Source organism: Linepithema humile, chromosome 6 (genome assembly GCF_040581485.1).
Source record: "Linepithema humile isolate Giens D197 chromosome 6, Lhum_UNIL_v1.0, whole genome shotgun sequence".
Taxonomy (NCBI): Eukaryota; Metazoa; Arthropoda; class Insecta; order Hymenoptera; family Formicidae; genus Linepithema; species Linepithema humile.
In genome coordinates this window covers 28,936,007-28,959,703 of record NC_090133.1, presented here as the reverse complement: position 1 = coordinate 28,959,703, position 23,697 = coordinate 28,936,007, and the positions used below count along the sequence as shown (strand labels likewise).

General features: G+C 36.6%; 1 protein-coding gene and 2 long non-coding RNA genes across 13 annotated transcripts in view; 2 read left to right on the top strand and 1 right to left on the bottom strand.

The window, feature by feature from the left end:
- Positions 1 to 23,697, bottom strand: part of LOC105671360 (uncharacterized) — a 62,884-nt gene that overhangs the window by 14,725 nt on the left and 24,462 nt on the right. For 2 of the 11 annotated variants that reach the window (XM_012365450.2, XM_012365451.2), the window contains exons 2-3: positions 10,245 to 11,780; positions 6,979 to 9,464 (exon numbers count right to left, since the gene is read on the bottom strand). In XM_012365450.2, the coding sequence (XP_012220873.2) occupies positions 9,131 to 9,464; positions 10,245 to 11,780 (1,870 nt within the window). In that variant the 3' untranslated portion in view covers positions 6,979 to 9,130. Of the gene's footprint in view, positions 1 to 20; positions 148 to 376; positions 497 to 1,163; positions 3,952 to 6,978; positions 9,465 to 10,244; positions 11,781 to 19,922; positions 20,119 to 23,697 lie in introns of those variants that run through there. The other 9 variants (XM_067357727.1, XM_067357726.1, XM_067357722.1 and 6 more) reach the window with 9 other exon arrangements.
- LOC137000605 (uncharacterized) lies at positions 11,308 to 12,001 on the top strand. Its single transcript, XR_010890879.1, has 2 exons — positions 11,308 to 11,449; positions 11,573 to 12,001. It is a non-coding gene; the product is annotated as an uncharacterized lncRNA (long non-coding RNA).
- On the top strand, positions 19,278 to 20,479 carry LOC137000609 (uncharacterized). The gene is made up of 2 exons (XR_010890885.1): positions 19,278 to 19,544; positions 19,988 to 20,479. It is a non-coding gene; the product is annotated as an uncharacterized lncRNA (long non-coding RNA).

Below are 23,697 nucleotides of genomic sequence, written 5' to 3'. Positions count from 1 at the left end.
TACTTCAGCTATCGACTCACCAATTGTTGTGATGACGATGATGGAATAGAAGAGAGCGCCAGCGAATGTCCACTGAAGATTATTTTCCTCCTCGCTACCGTCCCATCCTTCCTTCGTCATCTTCTTCAGAAGGATACCCTCGAATTCCTACAATCACGCAGTATTATAAATAGATAGCCTTTTCTCTCAGATTAAATACAACAATATAAAAGATAAATATTTAGTATTTACTCGCATTATTTAATGTTATAATTTAATATTTGACTTAATGCGAAATATTATAAAAGTAAGTGTGATTTCTATTTTATGGAGCAAAATATCGATCCAAAAAAACTTGCTAATAGTGTGATCTAAAAAATAAAAATGCAACTCATACCTTCAACTCGCTCAATGCTTTCTGCGTCCAATTCTCGCGAATCAACACGTCGAAATCCTTCGTGATTTTCCATAGATTTTCTGAAACGTTCTCTCGTATACTCTCGATACTCTTCTTCACCTGCAAAGAGAGTGCACAGGTGAAGAACGATGCACTTACTCGGCGTCGCGATGCTCGACGCCAAGTCAATAATTCATTGACACGAGCGTGGAATATTCGATGTGGAGGAAACTATTTGTCTGTGTACCCCTTTTTGCTCTTGATGTCGAGTTAAATTCAGTAAATTTCGATCGATACTGGAATTATGTGAGATAAATCACTCGTCATTTTAACGGCTAAATTATTAATTCTGATAAAACTAATAAAAATTAATATATTCCACATATTTAATAGCAAATTAATAAAAAGATTAAAATACATAAGTCGAAAATAATTCACCACAATATACATACGTAATGGAATAAATGTAGATAATTATTCAATAAAATAATAAATATACATATAAATACATATAAATACATATAAATAAATTATTCTGAGATAAAATAATTTATGTTAATGAAAATTTAGATAAATACTTATCTAATCGGTAATATTAATTATATGTAAAAGAAAATTTTAGAAATGTAAAAGCGTAACAAGAAAATATTTGTTAAAAGATGATTTGTATGATACTGAAAAAAAATCAATCTTTGTCTTGTAATAGAGAAAATTTCAAATCTAATAAATAGCTAACCGCTGTATATATTTTAAAACTGGAATTTTTATCAATGTATCCGCGATTTACCTCCCTCTCGTGATTCGCCTCCAGTGACTCGAAGGCATACGCGCCGATTAGACAATAAGCAACCACCAAGGAGATCAACGTCACGTGAGAAAAGACGCATCTGCTGAATTTCCACAGCAGTCGTAGGAACTTGATGCATCTTGACGGTTTCTCTACTTCCATCGGGTCAAATACCTCCGTACGCGCACGCGGCATTTTCTCTCTACTCGCTCCGCGTCGGGTATCGTCTTATTGGATTCCCCATTTACATAGCGAGCACAGCATCGCGCTTCGTCCTCGTCAGTTAGCTTTAATTGCTGATAATTAGATTTCCTCTGATCGCGCGCAATAAGTTTATCGGTGTAGTTGTTGAATTCAGTATTCCAATTCCAAAATTTCAAGTGTTTATCGTAAAATTTTAAGATCAATACAGTTAAGACTTGGATTATTGTGAAAATTTTTATTTAAAAAATGGGTTTACGGAAAAGAATCGGACGTCGAAGAAATTTACAGGAATCCGTTCGATCGATAAACCTTTGAATATAAACCCGGATCTCAATTGAAAATCTATAAAAATCCAAGGAAATAGAATTTACGTATCTATCGGAAAGAGCGAGCATATGTGACTAATATCTCGTCGATTTTCGACTCTCTGGCAAATAGAGTTCTACTGTAAAATTGAAGAGCCTCGTAAATAATTTTTCCGACTCTTGCTGAATTCCACGCGGATGTAATATCAAATCGCCATACCGTAAATAAATAACTGTGCACACGTGTTGCAACTGCAATATCGGATCGTAATGTTACGAACAATTAAATGAAAAATATTACTTTTGTTACGTACCTATGTATTTTTTTTTTTTTTTTTTTTTTTTTTTTTTTTTTTTTTAGGTTAGATACGCAATACAGAAGCTTCACACCAATTTTTGCAAAACTCACATATTTTATATATTTCGAAGCGTATTGTCATTATTTTCCAAAAATGTAATTATATAAATAACTTGTATTAATTATATGAGTATGCACTGACGAACACTGTCATTTTTCGACGCAAACACCCTGTGTATCGTTAATGAGAAACTATCGAACATATTGTCACGTATTTCTGAATAAAACGATTTACGGTTAAATTGCAACAAAATGCTTGCGTCGTTGTGTAACCCGCCCGATACTATCACTCGTTTGAGCAATCTGTTTTCGTATTCATTTGGATCGTTCGTCTCCTCTCGCACGGGCAATTCGCCTTAATGCGACACGTTTCTTCGGTATCTATCCATTTTACCGGTCGTCGATCGATACTGAATCGGCAGCGAGCTCTCTTTTGTTGCACACGATGTTGTGCCCGAAAACGCGTTATCATTGTTATCATTGACACTCGTTTGTACGCTTTTGTTGATAAATTCATTATGGGTCACTATTACTTAATTAATCGAGAAAATCGATTTTTCCTCTAAAATATCAGCGTAATTCTCAATTTATAACGTGTGAATAAAAATATAGATTCTCATATTAGAAAACCAATGAGATGTTAAATTAAAACTTATTATATTAACTTTTTTAAAAAACGGGAGCTGTTAATTATAAATATTGAAAGAAATGATAAAAATAGTAAAAGCTGCCCGTTGTTTAAAAGTTAATTTATTTTATATCAATCATATTGTTTATTAAAATTAGTCGATTTAAAACAAAACGGAAAAATTAAAAAAGAATTATAAAATTCCACCAGAGACGCGTAGATGCGACAGTTATTTAAAGCGGCACATGTTTCAAGCTACCGATCGGAACTACCGATAATTGTAGTCTATCCCAATCATAAGGTCAAGGAGGATATTATTCTTTCGATCGTTTCCCGAATATTTCGACGCCGTGAGACGATTCTTCACAGCCCCGAAGGATTTTTTAGCACCGCGCAAATATCGCGCTCACTCGCGAATACCCGCTCGCGACTTCCGAACCTCATCATAATAATACGCCCGTGATTCTCGCATGTTCCTCGACACGAAACTAAAGCAGAAAACGCGGAACGCGGCTGAATTACACGCATCCGCGAGGCGGCTGTTCCAAATTTATCCCAGCGTCGAAATTTTGTTCGGTGAGCAACGCAAAGGTGGAGGCAAGGCGTTCGCGGAATCACTCATGGCTAGAATCTCGAAGACTATTGCGCGAAAATTGAGAAATTGAATGCAGCGTGAGCTGACTTATTTATTACACAAACGTTGCTTTTTCGGCAAATTTGAATAATGTAAACGATTACGAATTTTCGCCTAACTCCAAAATTGATATAAAAGTATACTCCGCATACTTCGTAGCATTTATATGTATTTTTCTCGAGCTCGTTTGCTGAAACGCGTGTATATATTTACGATACGCTTTCGTGTACTTAAATGTAAATTTGTACGCAATGGGCTTTAGCCATGGGCTTTAGCAATGGACTTTAGCCAAATAATAGATAATGCGAATAACGAGATCGCGCTGTAACGAGGTACGATGGGTTATTCTCAAAGTCTCGATCTTTTTTGCAAACGGAATTACATAGCATCAGTATGCCATGTACTTTTGCGCCACAAAAAAAGGAAGTCTTAAAAACCAGTCTTGGAGAATTGACTTTTTCATGTTTACCATTTGATACACGTTTCACTAATTTTATTGAAGAAGTTCTTGTATTAAAATTCAAGAAATTATTATCAACTCAATTGAATCTACACGAATGCTTGTTCAGCTCTGAATTCTCTTTGAATAAAAAAATATTTGACGTAATACTTTTGTAAAATTCGCGCATATAATTGCATTACTTTTTACCATAAATAAACAGCTTAAAATATGACTAGATAAAACTCAGTTTATAAACTACAAACAGATTTTAAACTAAATATGTAGAAAGTTTCTCCATTACCTTTTAAAAAAAATGTTTTGTGTATAATAAAAGTGTTTTCTAAATTTATCACTATATAATACAAGTAGACATTTTGCACAATATCTTATAAAATCAAGTCCACTTTTTTTTAATGCAATAAATTTAACTTTATTTTTCTTGAAGTGCATTTTATGCGAGAATTTAGTCCATTTGTATTTTTAGTGAGTCAAATAACATTATGCATTTATGTGAAGTTATTTCAAAAGTCTCTCTATATTTTTCTCTGAACTTTATTGCAAAAACAAATATGCAAAGAAATAAAATTAGCAACTAATACAATTATCCTCTTTCTCATTTTTTATCATTCACTAATTAGTTTGTGCTCCATTCAAAAAATTTAATAAAAACTTAATTTTAATTAAAAAAATAGATACAATTTTATAAAATATTTTGCAAAATGCGTTTTGTATCGCGTATTAAATAGCGATAAAATCAAAAAACATTTTTATTATATGTAGTATATATATTTTCTTTTTATTTTAAAAACGCCAAGAATTTAAAACAACTGATGCTATATTTATTAAAGTATCATAATCAGTCTATTTTTTTATATTTAGTACTAAAAATATGTATTTTATCGACAATAAAAACACTTGCAACACTTCGACGAGTCTCAATAAATAACGCGGTATTGGGCGCGTAAGCGTTGCGCTTATGTGGCCGCAATAGACGCCGGGGCGAATATACGTCCAGCGTCAGTAATTATCGCAACGGCGTGTATTAATTGGACCGTGCGGGGGTTACATGAATAAACATGAGATCGTCGATCATGTAAATTCGCCCGCGGTGACAGTTTCGAACGGGATACCAGAGGCACATTGCGCAGCACGTTTCTCCGCGAAGTCGGCAACGCGAAGGCGTTTTATTTTTAGTCGCGGTTATTTACAGAGAGAAGGAGAGAGAAAGAAAGAAGAAGGATCGATGAGATGCGCGCGACACGCGGATAATTATCGCGCGAGCGTTTTTCAACAATTAACAAAAAACGCCTTTAAAATTTTAAATCTTAATCGCTGAAGAATGGGTGGAAGCAAATGTTTATATAAGAATTAATCACGTAATTTTTTTCTTTTTTTCTTTTCAAAGAATAATTAAGATTCTTATATGCCAAAAATATTCAATATTTTATTTATTAAAATATTTAATCGCGTAACTTTCTTAAAATAAAAAATGAAGAAAATATTAAGATTAGACTTATAAATTTTGTATTAAATTAAATTTTCTGTCCAAAGTTGGAAAATAATAGATTGATCAGCAAACTTTGTGTACCTTCAGAAGGCTACTCTCGTCAGTTATCTCCCGTCACCTGATTTATCGGTGTCTGTAATTTCATTGAATGACGAAGAAATCTGTGCTACAATACTTTCAGTCGGCAAACCGTCTTAATTGTCAAGTTTGCGTGTGAGAAAATTTAGAAGCAATATTATATATTATCATTTAAATAATAATATCTAAAAGCTACTATAAAATAACGTAATAAATATATAACGTAAAAAACTATTAACAAACCTGAAATGTAATTAAATAGTGTTAACAAGCATTAATAAATTATAAATTTATCCATTTTCAATATTAAATTTAAAACAATCCATATTTGCCATGTAATATTTTCTTAATTAATCCTTTGTGATCGTAACATTTCCGGCATTGCAATTTTTCGTTACGGATGTATGTTGGATATTTCCGACAACGTAATCTTTTGTTGTGAACACATTGGTAATTTTCAAAGCCACTGAACTACTAAATTGATATCTGTTTCAAGTCACGTACATTCTACTATATTATATTTTATAATAAAATTAAACTCAAAAATATTGAAACACAAAGGATTAAAATTTGAACTTACAAAAGCTGTTTATGCATCGCTATAATAGTTTGAAAATTTTGTCCTAGAATTTAACGTTCCTTGTTTAATTAAATTCAATTAAAATCCATTAAAATTAATATAAATTGATGCAATGAAATTTAAATTAACTTATATCATAAAAGTTATTATTAGAAATTAACATATTTTTAATGTTGTCAATGTTGCAGAATACTATTTTTGTTTCTTTTACTTTATTATCGCATATATATATATATATTGATTTTAAAAATTTGAAAAAATTGTTTATATGCAAAATTAGAGAAATCATAAAACTAATTTTACATTTACAAAACTGTATTATTCCATGTCAAGAAATGTTTCTAAAAATTTAGATGAATGAGATAAACGTTAATGTCAATTGTACATTTCGAAATTTCTCTTGGCATCGTATGTTACCAAATGAAATGCACTGGCTTGGTTGTCGGAAGCTTACGTTACAATCGCCATCGATTATCTCGACGTATGTCGAGCGGCGTGCCGGCTCACATCACATTGATAATAGGCGACAATTTGGACACGCGCCTGATAAGTCAACAACCGTCCCGAAATGACACTGACGCCGATCGCGCCTAGATCCGGCGCATACACTATACGCGATTCTGAATATTGTACACGTCATCGTGATAAGCAATGATTAAAGCAATTGACACAGATCTATGTAATGTATCAAAATTACATCATTTTTTCCGATTGTACGAACTTTTGATCAAGCTTTTTCTTGGTTAAGTTGAATAAAATATCTTCCTTTTCATAATTTCGCAAATATTTTTTTTCAAATTTTTAAAATCAATATATATATATTGTAATAAAGTAAAAGTAATAAAGTAAATAAACAAAGCAATAAAATAATATAAGTATAAAAGTAATAAAGTAAAAGAAACAAAGATAATATTCTGCAACATTGACGACATTAAAATTGCTTAATTTCTAATAATAACTTTCATGATATCTTTTGACCATAAATTGCGATATAATGTGTGCACCACGATAATGATGTACGGATGGAAATTTCTGACCACATAGCTGAATCATTTACGGGATATCAAGGATTATACATCTTTCTTATAATCATTTATTATTTTTCCAACAGAGCTTGTAGATATTTATAAATATATACAGAGGATTATTACAACAGACGAAAAATTTTCGTCCCGTAACACAGCGCATAAGTATATATTGGTCACGCAAGAATATCAGTCTAGATTCCTGATAGCTCAAATTTTTAGGATAATTTTGACAGATTTAGGACAGATTTTTGGTAAATTAAATAAAATAAGCTGATTAGGAGAGCTTGCCCGTGAGTTATATTGCAAAAAAAAAGAATTACACGTTTAATTATATAAACGTTATTTAAAAGTAAAAGATACCATTTCATTTACCGGTGTTTCCGGTTATAAAAGCGGCAAAGGTTTACTATAAAGAGCGCAATATTGTTTTATCTTTGCGTGTAGACCAATGACATCATGCGTGTCGACTTTTACGACTTTTATTGATTCTTATCTACAATAGTCTTTTTTATGTCGATACGTTGCATGGTGCAACATGAATCGCCCTCTCGTTTTTACGAGCGACGCTTACGCCGGTCGTAAAAGACGATCGATTCTCATCGTGTAGAAAGCGATCGAGGTTCACCATAAGGAAAGAAAAAAATCCTGCGAAATCGCGAAGTAATCGACAAAAATTGGCGAAGATAACCATCATATTCGAAATATTTCGCCAGTGGAATTACATGCTACAATATTTCGAGTATTTGGCATTAAATAGAAATATTAAAAATGTAAGTACTAAAAAAAAAAAAAAACAAAAAAAAAATACGCTGCAAGATAAAATTTACTCTCTCAGTAGCCGTTGTATCATATGAATGTGATTCTATTCCGCTGCTATCTTATTTCTCTCTTTATTTTTTCACTCATCGTGGTTTCCGGCTTCTGTTTTTGAAAAATCTACAGACCTCGCGATCGCGGAGGATTAATTAAAAATAGACTTAATTTATACCAACGTTTATACCTCACAGCGTTTCAGTCATCGGAACGGTATAACGATACTTTCCAACATCCATTCCCAAAAAATATTCCTTAATAATTAAATTAAGTGAGAAAAGTTTCATGTATCTTATCACATAAATATGTTTTTAACATAAGGCACTTAATTCTCCTACTTCATATTAATTTTTCATAATTTCTTTAAATTTTTCATTAAAACATCACTTCCGTATCTTCAATTTCATCGAATTTGAAACTATGCACAATCACAGAATACGTTTACCGATCCGTTGCATTTCCTCATTGTATCATCGCTATGGCTATCGATCAATCGTAGACTTAGTATATTTCACGTTGAGCATGAGACTTAGAATAAATTATTTACATAAAAGGAAAAAGAAAATACTGCAGTTTTCTCACGAACGTGATTCCGGCTTGCCGTGTGGAATCGATGAGGATTCGCGATTTGTCGCAATCGCGTCGGCTTGTCGTCGACGCGAAACCGCAATTGCATTCAGCTGGGAAATAATTCCTGCGTTTCGAATACCACCCCGTTAATACGACTCGCATAAATCGATGCGTAATGGTTTCCCCGAGTAAATCGCTCGCGGCTTTATCCGACTGCGGAATATGAATTCGCGCTCAATGGTCTTTTAGATAGAATTGTTAGCTTCGACAAAAAGCTACTGATCGTGTAGCAAGAGAAAAAACTTTATCTCTGTGCAAATCCCGTTTTTCATACGCCCCGTTCTATTTTAGACAACATATGTATGTTCCGTATTGATTCGTCCAAACGATTACCGCTTCTATCTTTATGTTCCTCTTCATCTCTGATAAGATACGAACAATTTTATCGCTTAAATCGCTCGCTTTTATCTCGAATTCTATCGCAAATTGTGGACCATCTAAAGTGAGCTTGAGATAGAAAATATCGACACTTCAAGTGCACTTTGCCGGATAAAAATCAAGGCGAGCTCTCTCTTCACGCGTACGAGCGATCAAGAAGCGATATTATGCTGTCACTAGAGATGAATCCACTCTAACCAGTCACACTTATCTCGATTATCTCTTCGATTAAATCTCCAATCAAGCACTGGCAATTACCTCCCGCTGATAGTTTCACGTCTGCGTCTCGCCTTCTGCTGTCATCCCGTAAACACCAATCTTAAGAGAAAGAGAGAGAGATAAGGGAGGAAAGGAAAAGAGGAAGAGATCGAGATCTTCAGCGCTATCTCGAGCCGAAGAAGCCGAGCGTCTTCAGCGTGTCGGTAACCCTAGAGGTCAGTTTGTCCCGGTAACGCCAGATCGTCGTGTCGATCACGCTGTTCTCGCGGTACTCCACGCAAGACTTCTTCAGCGAGCGCACGCAGTCGGCGCGGTAGTGCTGGAGCTGCGCGTCTTCGGTCTCGATCGGATAGCTGGTGCATCCGGCGCCCAGGCACGCAAGCGGGAAATGGTTGTGCAGAGTGACCACGCGCTCCGGATTGTGGAAGCATTTGATGTACTGGTTCGGCTTCGTAAAGTTCTTCGAGCGATAGACGTGCTGCAGCATGTGCATGTACCTACGAGGAGGAGGATATTCGAATCAAGAATGGCACTTCTTTCGCGAATTCAAATTTCCCGAGACGGACAATGTTAGAAGAGAACCTACCGGAGTTAGTTATATATTGCATGTTAAATTTGGAATCTTCCTTCTCTTGCAACAAAACGTTGATAGCGATAATTTTTCAACTTCCAACAATCAATTATTTCAACAATATCTAATAAAGATTTATCAAAATAATATTCAAATGTTTAATATTTATTTAAACTCAACTTACCTACTTTTTCAAATTTTATCAATTTTTTGCAGTTAATGATATTAAATAAATTAAAGTAAAATCAATCAACATTTATATTTATTTAAGTTCAACTTACCTACTTGTTCCTATTTAATTAATTTTCTCCGGCTGACGATTCATCCAATATTTATTCAAATTAGTACTCTTCATTAAAAAAGAAACAACACAAAAAATTTTCAAAAGCATAACAAGTTAATTTAACTTGAAAAAAATATGCATCAATCAATCAATCGAAGATTTCAAGTCACAAAATAATTGCAATTATAAAATTACAAGAAATCCTAAAAATATAATAAATAATGCTAAAAAACATTATAAAAAAAAGCGCATTGTATGTCATTGTACCTGTTTTTCTCGATAAAATCATCCAATATTTATTCAATCTTACGTAATGATTGTAGTTTTTGTGTAAATCTGACCAAAGATAATTCAACAACGCTCGACCTACGTATTTGTTTTACGAGCCGATCGACGATACGAGAGTGGGCAACCTTTACTTACTTGGGTATGTCCTTGAAGTAGCCGTGCGAGTGCAGCAGGTCGTCGAGGAAGTAGACATTCCGCACGTTGTACGAGGCGCGCGTCTCGTTCCGTATCTGCAGCGCCTTCGGCAGCACGCGGCGCATCAGTTCGCGCCAGGTCGCGTCCTTCACGGGCATGATCACCTCGTCGACATCGAGCAGCGCGATGTACTCATACTCGTACATGTGCTTGTACAGACAGTCGTTGTACGGTATCAGCTCGTTCTGCCGCTTGTGATTCGTCCGCTTCGTGAGGTACATGTGCTGGAACGCGGGTACGTTCGGCTGGCCGCCGGGCAAGGTTAACGGGGTTACGTGCACCATACCCAGACGCTGGTAGTGGCGCAACACCTTGGTCACGTTTGGATGCACCTGTAGCTCGTAAAAGTAGATCTTGTCAGCGCCCAGCAGGTGAATCAACTCGATCCACTCGATCAGCCGCACCGACAGGTCCTCGTGCAGGAAGTCCAGGCCCTTCACGCACACCGCGAAGTCCTTCTTCCGTTCGGGCTTGTTGTAGATCACTCGCAGATGATTGCTCGCCGCGTCGCAGCGTCTTTCCACCAGCGAGACGGATGACGGCGGCTTGTTGGCGGTGACCGCCTGCGGCGGCACCTGGCACGCAATCACGTACGGTTGGTAGATGCCCTGTTTGTAATTGCCCCACTTCGCGTACCAGATGTACTTGTACTCGAACGTCTCGACGATACGTGGCTCGCTCTCGCCGTCGTACCACAACTGGCAGTACGTCTTTACGGTCGGCTCGATTCGATCGATCATGCCGACAATTCGCACCGCCGGGCCAATTTTCGACAGCTTCCGATTGTCGTAGAACGCGCCGAAGAACTGGAACGTGCCGTTGCTGGTGCGCAACGTCTGCCAGTAGACATTGTTGAACTCCAGATCGTAGATCTGCGGGTAACGCGCGCAACTGTTGTTGCCGCGCTTCCGATTGCCGTTGCCGTTCCTGGCGGACCAGTCGCCCAACGGTAGACTAGGCATCCGCTCGGCGATCTCCTCGATTAGCTGATCCTCGGTCTTGGCCGGTCTTCGATCCAGTAATGGCTCCAGTTCGAGCGGGCTGCTCGTCGCGGCATCCAGCCGGTTTTTTAAAGTGGTCAGCGTGGTCAGCAGGGCGCCGTTGCCAGAATTGGAAAGATCGCTTAGCGACGATCTCTGCAACAGGTATCGAGGCAAACTTAAACCAGCGAAATTACGAGTACGGTCGTTTCCGGTGCCGTCAACTTCTAGGTTGCCAATTTCTTCGGCCGTGGGGCCGCCGTCCTGACGCAGTGCTCGGTTTTCCAGATGACGGAACTGCACCGCCGCGATCATTAATAGGCCCCAGGCAAATATGAGGACGAAGGTGCGCCGCATGCATCGCGATGGCCCGCCGCCGCTGCAGCTCTGCATTATCGTCGTCATCATCCTTGCGTGATCGACGATATCCTGGACGACGACGTTGAAAGTCGCCGAAACTCTTCTTCCGCCTTCTTCCTCGATCTGACGGCTGAATCTGCAACAAAAATCGATTGTTGTTAGTGTCAATCGAGAACCGCAAGTTTCGTCATCAGTGAATAATTTATATATTTTTTTATTGTCTTTCAAGAAGTTTGCTTGGACTAGAATTTATCTTATTCTCAGAAAATATTGATGCAACTTTATGTACGAGAAAATCAAAATTTCAATTTGTGTAATCTAATATTTAATATTAAAAAATGGCTAATAAATGGCAAATTAGTCAGAATACTTGAACAATTTCTCAACTGCAACAATTGCGGAATCATTATCCTCGAAGAGAACGGATGATTTGTTCGTCAGAATTTGAAACGTTGTCGGGATCGTGCAAAACAAAATCTACAAGGCAGTTTGCGGTATGATCGCCGGTGGAATTTAGGGCAGAGAACGAGATAACGTCCTTAACTGTGTAAGGACACCCGGCCACCGGTAGCCAGTACTCGACTATCATCAGGAAAGCGAGCGACCCTGTCGGGCGAAACCCCGTTGGCCGGATCAGGCCAAGCTCTCGCAGATCGAGAAAGAAAGAGAAAGAGCAAAAGCGCGAGACCCGCTCGGGGATACATGGAACCGGTTATGCTGATGGCAAACCGTTTTTCACCTTTTGCACCTCGCTCCATCTAACCTCCTCCCTCTTCCTTGACCACCTCGGGCACCTTCTGCCCAACGATGTTCCCCCTCGTCTAGCCTCATCCTTCCCTCCCGCCCTACCGTGCCACAAACCTAGGCGATGATGGCGACTCTCCCGAGATCAGGCTCGGCCGCGACCTAGGATTTTCCACGAAGATCCTACCAGGCCAGGCGTTGCTCCGCGATGTCGTCATTCCTCGAATTTACAATATCCTCGAATATCTCGCGAGTATTTTATAGAATAAAAATTCTACCAATGATTATGTTGATTTAAAGTATATATTAATAAATATTCTGTCATTATAAGTAGTAAAGAGATAAAGCAAGAGAAAAAACATAATTCATCGCTTCTTCTCTTTCAAAAAAATACAAGAATAAGATTTATAAGCTTTAAAAAAATTTATTTCAAGAGATTAAATTGCAAATTTATACTAATTTAAGAATTGTGCCTTCATATCGATCTCTTTCTATTTAAAACTTTACTTTATAATAGATGCGCGCAAAACTAATAATTATTTAATTAATAAAAAGAGAGAGTTTATATTTTGCACAGAGAAATCTTACAACATATCTAATTAAACCACTCGGAAACATTAAACCTTTCGAATTTTCGTAACGCAAGGATATTGTTAGACGAAGGGATGAGAAGATATATTCATGAAGATAAGGCAACCTCAATGAAGCACACCGTTTCTTCGTACGACGCGTAATATCGCGATGCTGTCGTAATTGCGCCGGCGATTAAACGCCAAAAGTGTCTAATCGCCGGATTTATGTGCCTTTAGCGCGATTTTCGCACGACACAAACGACATGGCGCAAAATCTCGTCTCCTTGATTCTTTCGAGATCATTTTTTGCAGGAAAATTTCTTAGTCAAAGCTCGTCAAATTAATGAAAGAAATTTAGAAAGATAAATTTGTAAGAAAATAGATTCAACGAATAAAGAGTTACATGAAATTTTTCTTTTACGTTACAAAAATGAGAGATAAAATTGAAATTATCTATTTTATATTCATGTTTAGTTATTAAATTAGCTTATCAGTAAAAAATAAATTTAATGTTTTTCAAGTATTTTTATACCATAGATTATAACTTCTAATAATCCTCTGTGCAAAATGTGAAAATATAATTCTGTCATGTACAAAAAAATACATAACTGATAGCTTTTGTAAGATCCGTTAAAATCATTAAGAAATTTCACCTAGTATTTATAAGTGATGCATATATGCGTCATCGCGAAGATTAAAGTGAGCCGATCGCTCGTTCAAGGGATCGCTAATTAGCATAGCTTTATTTAATCTGCTTTCATGCGAGTGCTAAGCCTGATAAACCGGCGTATCCACGCAATTGCGTATGAAAGTGCAACTCGCCAGCGTGATGCCACTTCGTTCCCGTTTAATTCAGATCCCGGTTCTTATCGTCCCGTTTGGAATTAGCAATCCCGCACAACAACGGGCCGGCCGGTACGCAAATTGCTCGGAACGAACGCGCTCGAATCGACGCAATCGCCAATCGTCCAATATAATCCTTTCGTTACGTTTAGCGTTTATTAAAAAAAAAATTTTTTTTTTAATTTCTTGTAAGATATTTTTGCCGCAGATACGTCTAAATTTTTCTTAATAATTCAGTGAAATAAATCAATTTTTGGACTACAATTTTCTGAAAACGGTTTTGACTCACTGTGTACGCTATTTTTGTTATCGTCAAATAAAAATAATACAATTACAATTAAAATTTATAATAATACAATTATTACAAATTAATAATACAACTGTAACATTTTTATATTTAAGTTAAAAGTTAGAAACAATGTTTATGAGAAAGACAGCTGTCGACGAAGTGAGTTAATGATAGACCTCACGTGCCTATAGTGACGTAAAAGAGACTTAGATGAAATTAAACATAATTTACAATAGATACTAACGCCAGTGATGTCGGGGATTTAAAAGCTACTCTGATATACAGCCGACGTGTTGTTAATGATCAAGTGAAAGGAGGTTAATAATAAACCGAAAATATGGCCTCACAAAGTTTGGCTCCGCGGTATCACAGTTTTTGCTGCTACTTTATTTTGTGGCTAAAATAAATGTCACGCGCAAACTAACACATATTTTTCTAGCTGGATACTCGCTTATCTCGATAACATTTAACTCCTTTTATTGTATCCAATAATCCTTACTTTTTAGAAAAAATATAAAATGAAAGATAAAGATAAAGTCAAGAATATCAATTTATGTTGCAATGTGTTTAATATTTCCAACATTAAACTAATTTTCTTTTGTGTAATAATCCACATATTTAATTCAATTAATTTAAATTTTTAGAGAAATAGAAAAGGAAAACAAATAGTATTTTAATAATAATTAAAAGATCTATTAATCTTATCGCATTTGATAAAACATGTCAAGTGCTTGACTTTCTGCGCAACTATCGGAATTTACACAGATCTGTATTCCTAGCACGTCTCCTAGACTTGTGTCCTTGTTGTCGAGACATCAAACGTGACACAAATTAGATGATTGTAGCATTACAATTCATTCATATGACTGAGTTCTTTAAATATGCATTGAGCAAATGTCACATAAATATATTTTGTTAAATTTGCATGCAGAAATAATTTTAAAAAATATTGAAACATATCAATTTTTAGTCAAGAAATAATAAAAATCACCATAGAGACGTCACCATAGAGACAATTATCGAGATTTCTGGATTGTGGAGATTTTAGGAATCTAAAATAAAAAATGTTATGGCCGAGAAATATTTTACAAATTAATTTTATGTCGAAAGATAGTAAATGTTATTCGGCTTAAGAAATTCAACGTCAAATATCGAGAACGCAATCTTCATAAAATGTAAATAGCGGCGCCTATTTTTTTAAAATCAAAATCATTATCTGTCGCCCATTGTGCAAATACACGATTCGCGATTCTTACGCGATGACCCGTAAGATTACGATTGCTGATAAGATTTTATTGCGTTGCATGCATTTAATCGTACGTCGATACTATCGCGACATCACCACTTGAATATATGCGTCACGAATGTAAATGTAATTGCCTTCCAAACTTCCAAGATTGCGAGGCACACAAATCTTCGTTTTTATCGTCGCAAAAAAGCGTTTGTCGCAATAGTAAATCGTGCGTTTCTGTCTATATTTTTTTTCTATTCATTCGCCAGTCATCGATAAATTATTTATCAATATTGCATACACGTGCGGAGATGCAGCAACTATGAGTCACGGCGAGCCGTGCCCTTCTCGCGGCATGACGACAATTTTGCCCGCCGGATTTCTACAATGATTCTCGAATCATTCGGATTTTGATTATTTTCGCCCGACTGAATCAGCCTGGCTATTTTTTATTTATTGCCCTGCCACTATAGTATAATTTTCGGAATTCCTGTGCGATTAAAATATTTGCATGCCATATTTATCTCAAGATATTCTCCTCAATTAGCTATAATAAACTGACTGTAATTTATTTATAACCAGCAATTAGCAGTTTTTGTATATTAAATATTAATAAAACATTTTTTAATATATGACAATTTTTCAATTAGTGATGATGACAGAATTTAGTATCTTATTTAAAGTACATCGAAACAAAATAAACGATTATGATTTCCGGAATTTTTATAGAAGTGAAAGTTTTATAAAGCGCATAAATACTTTCTTGTTAAAATATCAAAATTTAAATATTCTTATTTGTCACGTACTTTCGAAATTGTGCAAAGAACTCTATTCAATTCTAAACATTACGGTAATCTCGTACCGCTTGCTCGTATTATTATTTAACAATGTTATAATAGAGGATATTTTCGAATCTCGGAATTAAAGGCTCACTGCGCGCGCTCGCGCGAATTGCATCTACATTCCACCTCTTACGCAACTCTATTACACCTCCGCAATTTCTTCTTTCGTCGTCTTTCTAACCGCCTACAGAAAGAGACGTTATTCAACATAAGAAAGTGTTAAAGAGGACATACAGCACGGGCGAAATCGCCAATTATTATTTAAATTGACAATAGCTGACAATTGACAATGGCTAATGGAATGTCATGAGATATGTATCGAGAGTCGACACACTTTCGATTCGTTTGGACTTTGGATACACACAGAGGCATAAAAGTGATCGCAAATCTTTGAATACAATTATTTTCAAACAAAAATAATTTACAAGCTAAAATTTTATTTTCTATTTTTATCAAGCATAAAAAAAAGATTTATTTCGTCGAGAAAAGTATGGAAAGAGTCTTTACATTCGAATCCTTTTCTCCAGTCTTCTCTGCGTGTATAGCGGGAACTGGAATTATCGAAATTAGATCGGTTCCAATGCTTGCTCGAGAGAAAGACAGGAGGAATGTGACGACACACGGGCATGCAGTCCAGCGAGGACGATTTTGTGGAAAGTCGAATGGAGAGAGCGAGTGATGCTGCCGCTGCTGCTACTGCTACCGCATACACTCGCCTGCTCCAATTGCGATTTCTCGCTTACGCGTGCTAATTAACCCTAATTGTACGAAGAGAACGGGCGATGGGGGAAAGAGAGGAAGAAAAATGGTTTGGAGAAGGATAGATCGAGATGGCGGATAGAAGCGGTGAGCGATTTCACCAGCCTCGTCTTGTCGATCCTCGCGATTCGAGAGCGAGATAGCATTCTGTCATGGCGTGCAATATCGTCTGCAATTGGTCGCGCGCGTACACAAATATACACGTACACAAACATATATATACATCACGCACAGCGTGAACTCTTTCGATTCAAAGCGGCACGTTCTCATCGGCGCCGCGAGAGAATCCGGGGTCTCGTTTATGTTTTACACAGAGACGCATTATGGCGGCGTGCGTAATTCGATGTAATATCAGATGCAGAGACAGATAACTAAATGCGGCGATTAATTCACGCGACGTTCCGTATATAAGCGTAATTATCCATGCACCGTCACGGCGCAAATGTGCTTGAATATTGTGTGACCGGCTCGACAATATGATGAATTCCTTTAGAGTTGACGTAATAATATCGATTAAATATAATTAACGTTACATTTAAAAATAAAGATCGACGGTTGACTTTCGACGCGCGATCTCGATTCCCGGAAATTATTATACAAATGAAATTGAGAATGATTATTGCGTATAAAATAATATAAACTTCGCACGATTTATATCACAATAGTCGTGATTTATCACTTCGCTATTTCAGAAATAGTCATATCTTAGTATTGCGTATTCGTTATTTCTCATGAAAAAGACAATAGATATTTTCTGAAAGTATAGTGAATTATTACTTCATAGATTTTTTAAAAGAGATATTCAAAAGAAACACACGCGCGGGCCATTAAAAGATTAGATGTTAACGTTAATAATTGATAATTATTCATCACGGATGTGATTTCAATTATGATTTGAAAATATCAATTTAGCTTTAGACCTCAATTGCTGTCAAAAAATTAATTAAACGATAAGCAATAACGATATGTATTATCAAACATTGTTATATCGTTGCGAAAAACGATAAATGTAATTCAGTTATTTAAATTAAGATTGTGGAATGTAATTTGCAAATCATAATTAATTGTTTCCATTGGCACAAACATAAATGGTATAATTTCGAGATTCTTAATTTAAACCACCATCATTCTGATTTGCTGCACTTTTGCAATTTATCTCATATGAGCGAGATCGAGTCATGTATTGATACACGATTGTCCAGACACAGGATGGGCTCTCGAGGAGACATTCCTTCCACGGTGAACGGCGCCACTCGGAAATTAAAGCAGTAACGTACTATAAAAGCGTATTCAGCGGCTTGGCGTGGTTAATTCCCATGCAAATGTATGTATCACTTATGCCGCGCGTACAGTTACAGCACTCGCGAAGTTTATTTGCGCGGGTAGTTGTCCGGCAGTGCCGGACCGAACGAGTTTCGCAGGATCCGTTGCATCGCTTGATCAGAACAGCGGCAACGGCCAGGCATGCTATCGGCTATGCACTCGCATGTCTCAATGCATCCGCAAGGCTCGTTTTATTGTGAATTACTATACGGTAATTCGAGAAACGATAGATGCTGCAAGATACTCGGCAAATCGTATCTTATCTGCTGCATCATCGTGTATCTTTTATCGTGTATTTATTTAACGTCATCCTGTTTTTCAGTTTCTTTTAAGAATTGTTCTGCGCGTACACTGTGGATTACATCATGCTTCAATGATATTCGATTTTTTCAGATAAATCATTGATTATCTATATCTTCGTTTTTTCTTTCTCTTTTTTTTCCACAGCAATAGTGTATTTGTACGTAAACGCAACACTTAATGTTGTAACACGCTTGTGAATTAATCATCTTATTGCTAACCTCAATGACTAAATGTTTTCATGCTCTATATATTTACATAGAATTTAATTCTCATGATTTGCTTCAAGAATTAGTACGGCAAACGAAACATTTCATACACAAAAATTTTCACAATCTGTCCGCAACGCGGAAATATAAGATACAATAAGATACAGTAAGATATATTTGTAATAAGCTGATTACATTTTTTCAAATGTTAGTTCTTTAAGTGTTAAAAGTCAGTATTTATTTGCACCGTCAATGATATTTGCGATGATGATATGGAAGCGCGTTATAATATTTTATATATGTTGTGTTATTTTAATCTAATCTATTGCTTCCCAACATTTTTAAAACTTGTCTCTGTTGTCTCTACCGTGAACTGCGTTTCAAGCCATTTTTAATATGAATCGCCGATCTTCGCCAACTCTTTCTCTTCCTTTCCTTTCTATTTTTTGTACGAGTCACGTATTCACGCATGTTGCTTAGCGAGTCACTTTTCGCATTATGCTGTAACAATTAGGCCGGTTTACGCGTAAATACTTAACGGCATTGCGCTGAATGTCGAAACGAGGCCGTTGTTCCCTACCACAGGAAGCAAATGGCACTTTAAATTGCCGGCCGGCACACGCACGTCATCATCACGTCGGTGGATAACTGCACACACGATCCTTCTCTCGTGCCGATGCAATCTCGATTCGACCGACATGGGTGCTGCACAGGGGGCTTTTATCCGAGAACGATCGTCCGCGACGAAAGGCGCGAGTCTCGTATTAAAGACAGACGGCGATCGAGCGGTAATATTTTTTTTCTATTCCGATAATGCTGAACCCGTGTAAGAGATTCGAAGTATCTCTCGATAGTCCAGGTCCTTTCTCGGCGGGAATGTCGCTTTCACGAGCACTTTTATATATATATATATTTCTGCTGATCAATTAAAATTTATAGTCAGGCTTTTATTTTGCGATGTCGTTATTAGTGACTGATATACGATATTAGCGAGTAAAGTTAATAAACTCTTTTTTATATAAAAAATTTTTATTTCCCAAAATTCGATTATCTGATATAATCTTGGGAATTTTAGGATTCTGGTAATTATTTTTAGATATATTTGCTTCGATATTGTATGAGATAATAAAATAAATGATCAAAATAAAGAAAAGTGTATGACTTACTGGGATATATTATTCGATGTCATCGCTTCCTTCGGTATAAGAAATTAATTTATATCGCGTTTCAGAGAGGCTGTCATGTTTCGTTTGCCGATGACCGTCCGTGGAAGACGCAATGTGCAACATTAATGACGCGCATGCTGTGCTATGACCGACTTTATCGGGGGATGCCAGATTGTGATACTTGCGACTCGTACAACCGTTATCACGACAGAGGAGAACGAGGATTAAGCTGGATCGTGAGCATATTGGCTCTTTAGACACGTCATCTCCCTCTTCGTGCACACAGGTGCGAGAAAACGTGCGATCGGAAGAGACGAATAATCCGTGTCGCGATTTGTCGCGATCATCCATCAAGCTGTCGCGCTTCCGTGCATTCCCGATCGAGAGACGATGACGCGCCAGCCTTGATCGTACAACCGCGAGATGTATCTTCAAACAAATAATCAACGGGAGTCAAGCTAATTAACCTTCGCGATTCGAAACGCGATAGCGACCTTTCACACAGCATCGAATGCAATAAACGCGAAACATGGATACTAATAAAGTATTTAAAAATACTTAGTGCCTCTTAATTTGTAAATAATGACTAAACAATAATTTACTAAGAGCATTCTACGCTTCTGACAACACAATTATATTTCAGAATCTTGTTTAAAAATATTTTAATAATGTTAGCAAATATACTGCAAGTTTGTAAATATATACAATACTTTTATTTTTGCAATTAAAAATGATAAACAACTTGCTTATTTGAATGAAAAAAAAAAAAAAAAAAAAAACAGCGTACAACAGCATCTCATGTTTCGCGAATGAAATATTTCTTCGTAAGCGCTTCGCGTCATCGCAACTCTTTAATGAAATACAAAACGTCCACGTCTTTGTTAATAATGACATCCATGCTTTGACGACGAACGATTACGACACGAAGCGATCGCGACATACGTTACGTCGGCGCTTCACGAACATCAGGCGCTATATTATAATTCCTCTCCCCCCCTTCACCGAGAGAGATGATATCTCGCTTGCGCCATAAATACATTACAATGTATGTTATTGTTGCCGTTATCGATCTGTAACCTGCTTTCTTTGTCCGCGTCTACCGTGAATTATACGTAAGAACGGCAATGTGACGCGCAAAGTTCGTGCTCGTCCTTCGACGATTAATTATACGACTTCTACGTATTGGAAGTAGCGGAACAAATGGAGACTAATTAGGTGTGATAGGATTCGATTATTCAGCAAAACTGATACTGATATAAAAATTTGACAACGGAGTTAATAACAAAGAAAACCGTGCTTCTTTTTCTACTAATTTTAATTAAAACTTTTTAAACTTAGATCTAATTTAGATTAAATTTTTAGGTTTCTCGGTTAATTTTAATGAGAAATTAATGAGAAATTTTCTTGCTTTAAATTTACCAGATATCTTTTGAATTTTTGATTAATTTTAATCATAAATTTTATTTTAATTTAATTTAGATTTTCTGCAAAAATTAATCAACATTTCTGAATTAAATAATATCGTAATTTTTGCGCTAAATATTAAATATCACGATAGAAAATGGACAGCACATCGTGTTTCATGCATTAAAGATTTCTCTAAAAAATTATTTTATGTATGTATGCTATTTGTTAATGTACATATTAACTACTATATCATTTCTGATATCCCATAATTTCATTTAAAGCTGATTAATGTGTGCAACTATTCTCTATCCAAGGAATTAAAAAGCTTGCAGCAAATGATAGTTCGCCATTGAGTTCTTTTTGTTGAAAAAAACATCAAAGCCATCGACTGACAGACTCTTTGATGAATCTGTCAAATAAGTCAGATTCGTTAAAGAACATGTCAGTCGATTAACGCATAATACCTTTAGTATATACACGTATTTCTACATTAAACATGTATGTATTTACACATTCATCACGCGTTCTCGTTATTTGTTCGATAACGCGGAAATTGAATCCTTCGCTCCTTTTCTGATTGGCGTCATTAAAGTTGGGTTGAGAATCGGGTCGTTAAGGCGTACGATCGTGCGATACCTCGCCGGCCGAACGAGCGCCGCATATTTAACTCTCTTCCCCGGTGCTTTCACACACTTTCATAATTTTAGCGTGTGCGGCACTCCGCAAAATTCTATGCACCGGCACGACCGCGTGATGTATGTGCACAGTTCCCGATTTCTCTGCAGAAAAAAAACAACAGCGGAAAACTGCGCGATCAGCGCATTCCATTTTTAGGAAGATATGTCGCGAAAGAGGCGCATTTCTCGACGCAATAATTTATCGATCAAAACACAATCGCGAGCCTCCTCAACAGTTGTATCTCCAATCGTTCCGATCGTTCCAATAAAATGCAGCGAATCCGGTTATTTAGGCGTGCGTTAGTTGCAGAAATGCACGGATCTGCACGCAGAATCCACTAAGGATAGAGATCGAGGTCACGATCGCTTTAACGGTAGTTCCCGCGGGCAGTCACTTCGTTCACGAAACCGCCGGTACGATCGATACTTAATTGCGTCACGGAAATTTCGTCAATTTCATGGCTACCAGTCGTCGACATGGAATTCCTCAAGTGATTAAATAATTTCTCGAATTCTTGTTTCGTATTGCCGTTGGACTTCAAGTTTTTACGGTGCGTATTCAGATAAATTTCTAGAGATAGATTTGTATAGATAAACCTAATTAAAAATGTACTGTTGTATACTGTTCATTAATGGAATAACGCGTGAACTCTATAAATGTAACTCATAAATATACTATTACTATTTTTAATTTTAAAACAATTATCATATTTTTTAATTTCTGAATGATAATTTGGCCTGTTGTAATTTTTTAAATTGCTCCATACTTTAGATACACTTCAGGTTTCTGTCTGGAGAAGCCTTTTTAATTCATTTTTAGCTTTTGATCACATTCCTCTTAGAGATCTTGAATAGAAATGAGGTCGCGAGTACATCGCGAATGGTATTAAGAATGATATTAAGAATGGTATTAATATTATTGCTTTTTGACAAAGTATGCAACATCAAAAAATATAGAAAATTACATCACGAAAGATGAATACGCACTTTTCTCGAACATCTTCGCTAAACACAATTTGTTTAAAGCAAATCGCAGTTGATGCGCATGAAAAACATTAAAGCGATATCACTCTTAAAACACACGCAGCGCGTAAGGATGAAAGTCAGGCATCGAATATAAACTCTCCGCAAAAATTACATCGCGGTTTTATTCCGGCTTTAAAGTCGACGAGCAACTAATAGCAGACTGCAGGAGAGAAGAAGAAAAAGAGGGAAAACTTTCGCAAACTTCACACTTTCCAGCAAACTGACCTATCGATTCGATGAAGAATCAACGATTCAGAGAAGGCGAAAAGAATTAAACGATCATTTCATAATAATTATGCCACCTTGGCCGACTTTACGCGAAAATGTACTCGATTACTTAATATTCAGTGGAATAATATGCAGCAAGCTCATCGAATAGCTAATTATTAATTTCAAAAGAACGTCACAATTATCAAAAGAAGCACACTTACGCGCAGAAGGACGAGTGGCGGCTGATCGCGCTGCGATCGTCAGAGCACCAACCTGCTGGTGGATCGCCAGCCGTTGAAACCCCAGATGACACCCCGATGCTCGGGTTGCATCCCGCAATGGTTCGCCGACGAAAGAAAAAGAACGAATGACACGCAGATCACGGTGCCAACATTCGAACTGTCCTGAAATTTCCGAGTATTCTAATATAAGCATCGCACTTCCCGAAACGAAAA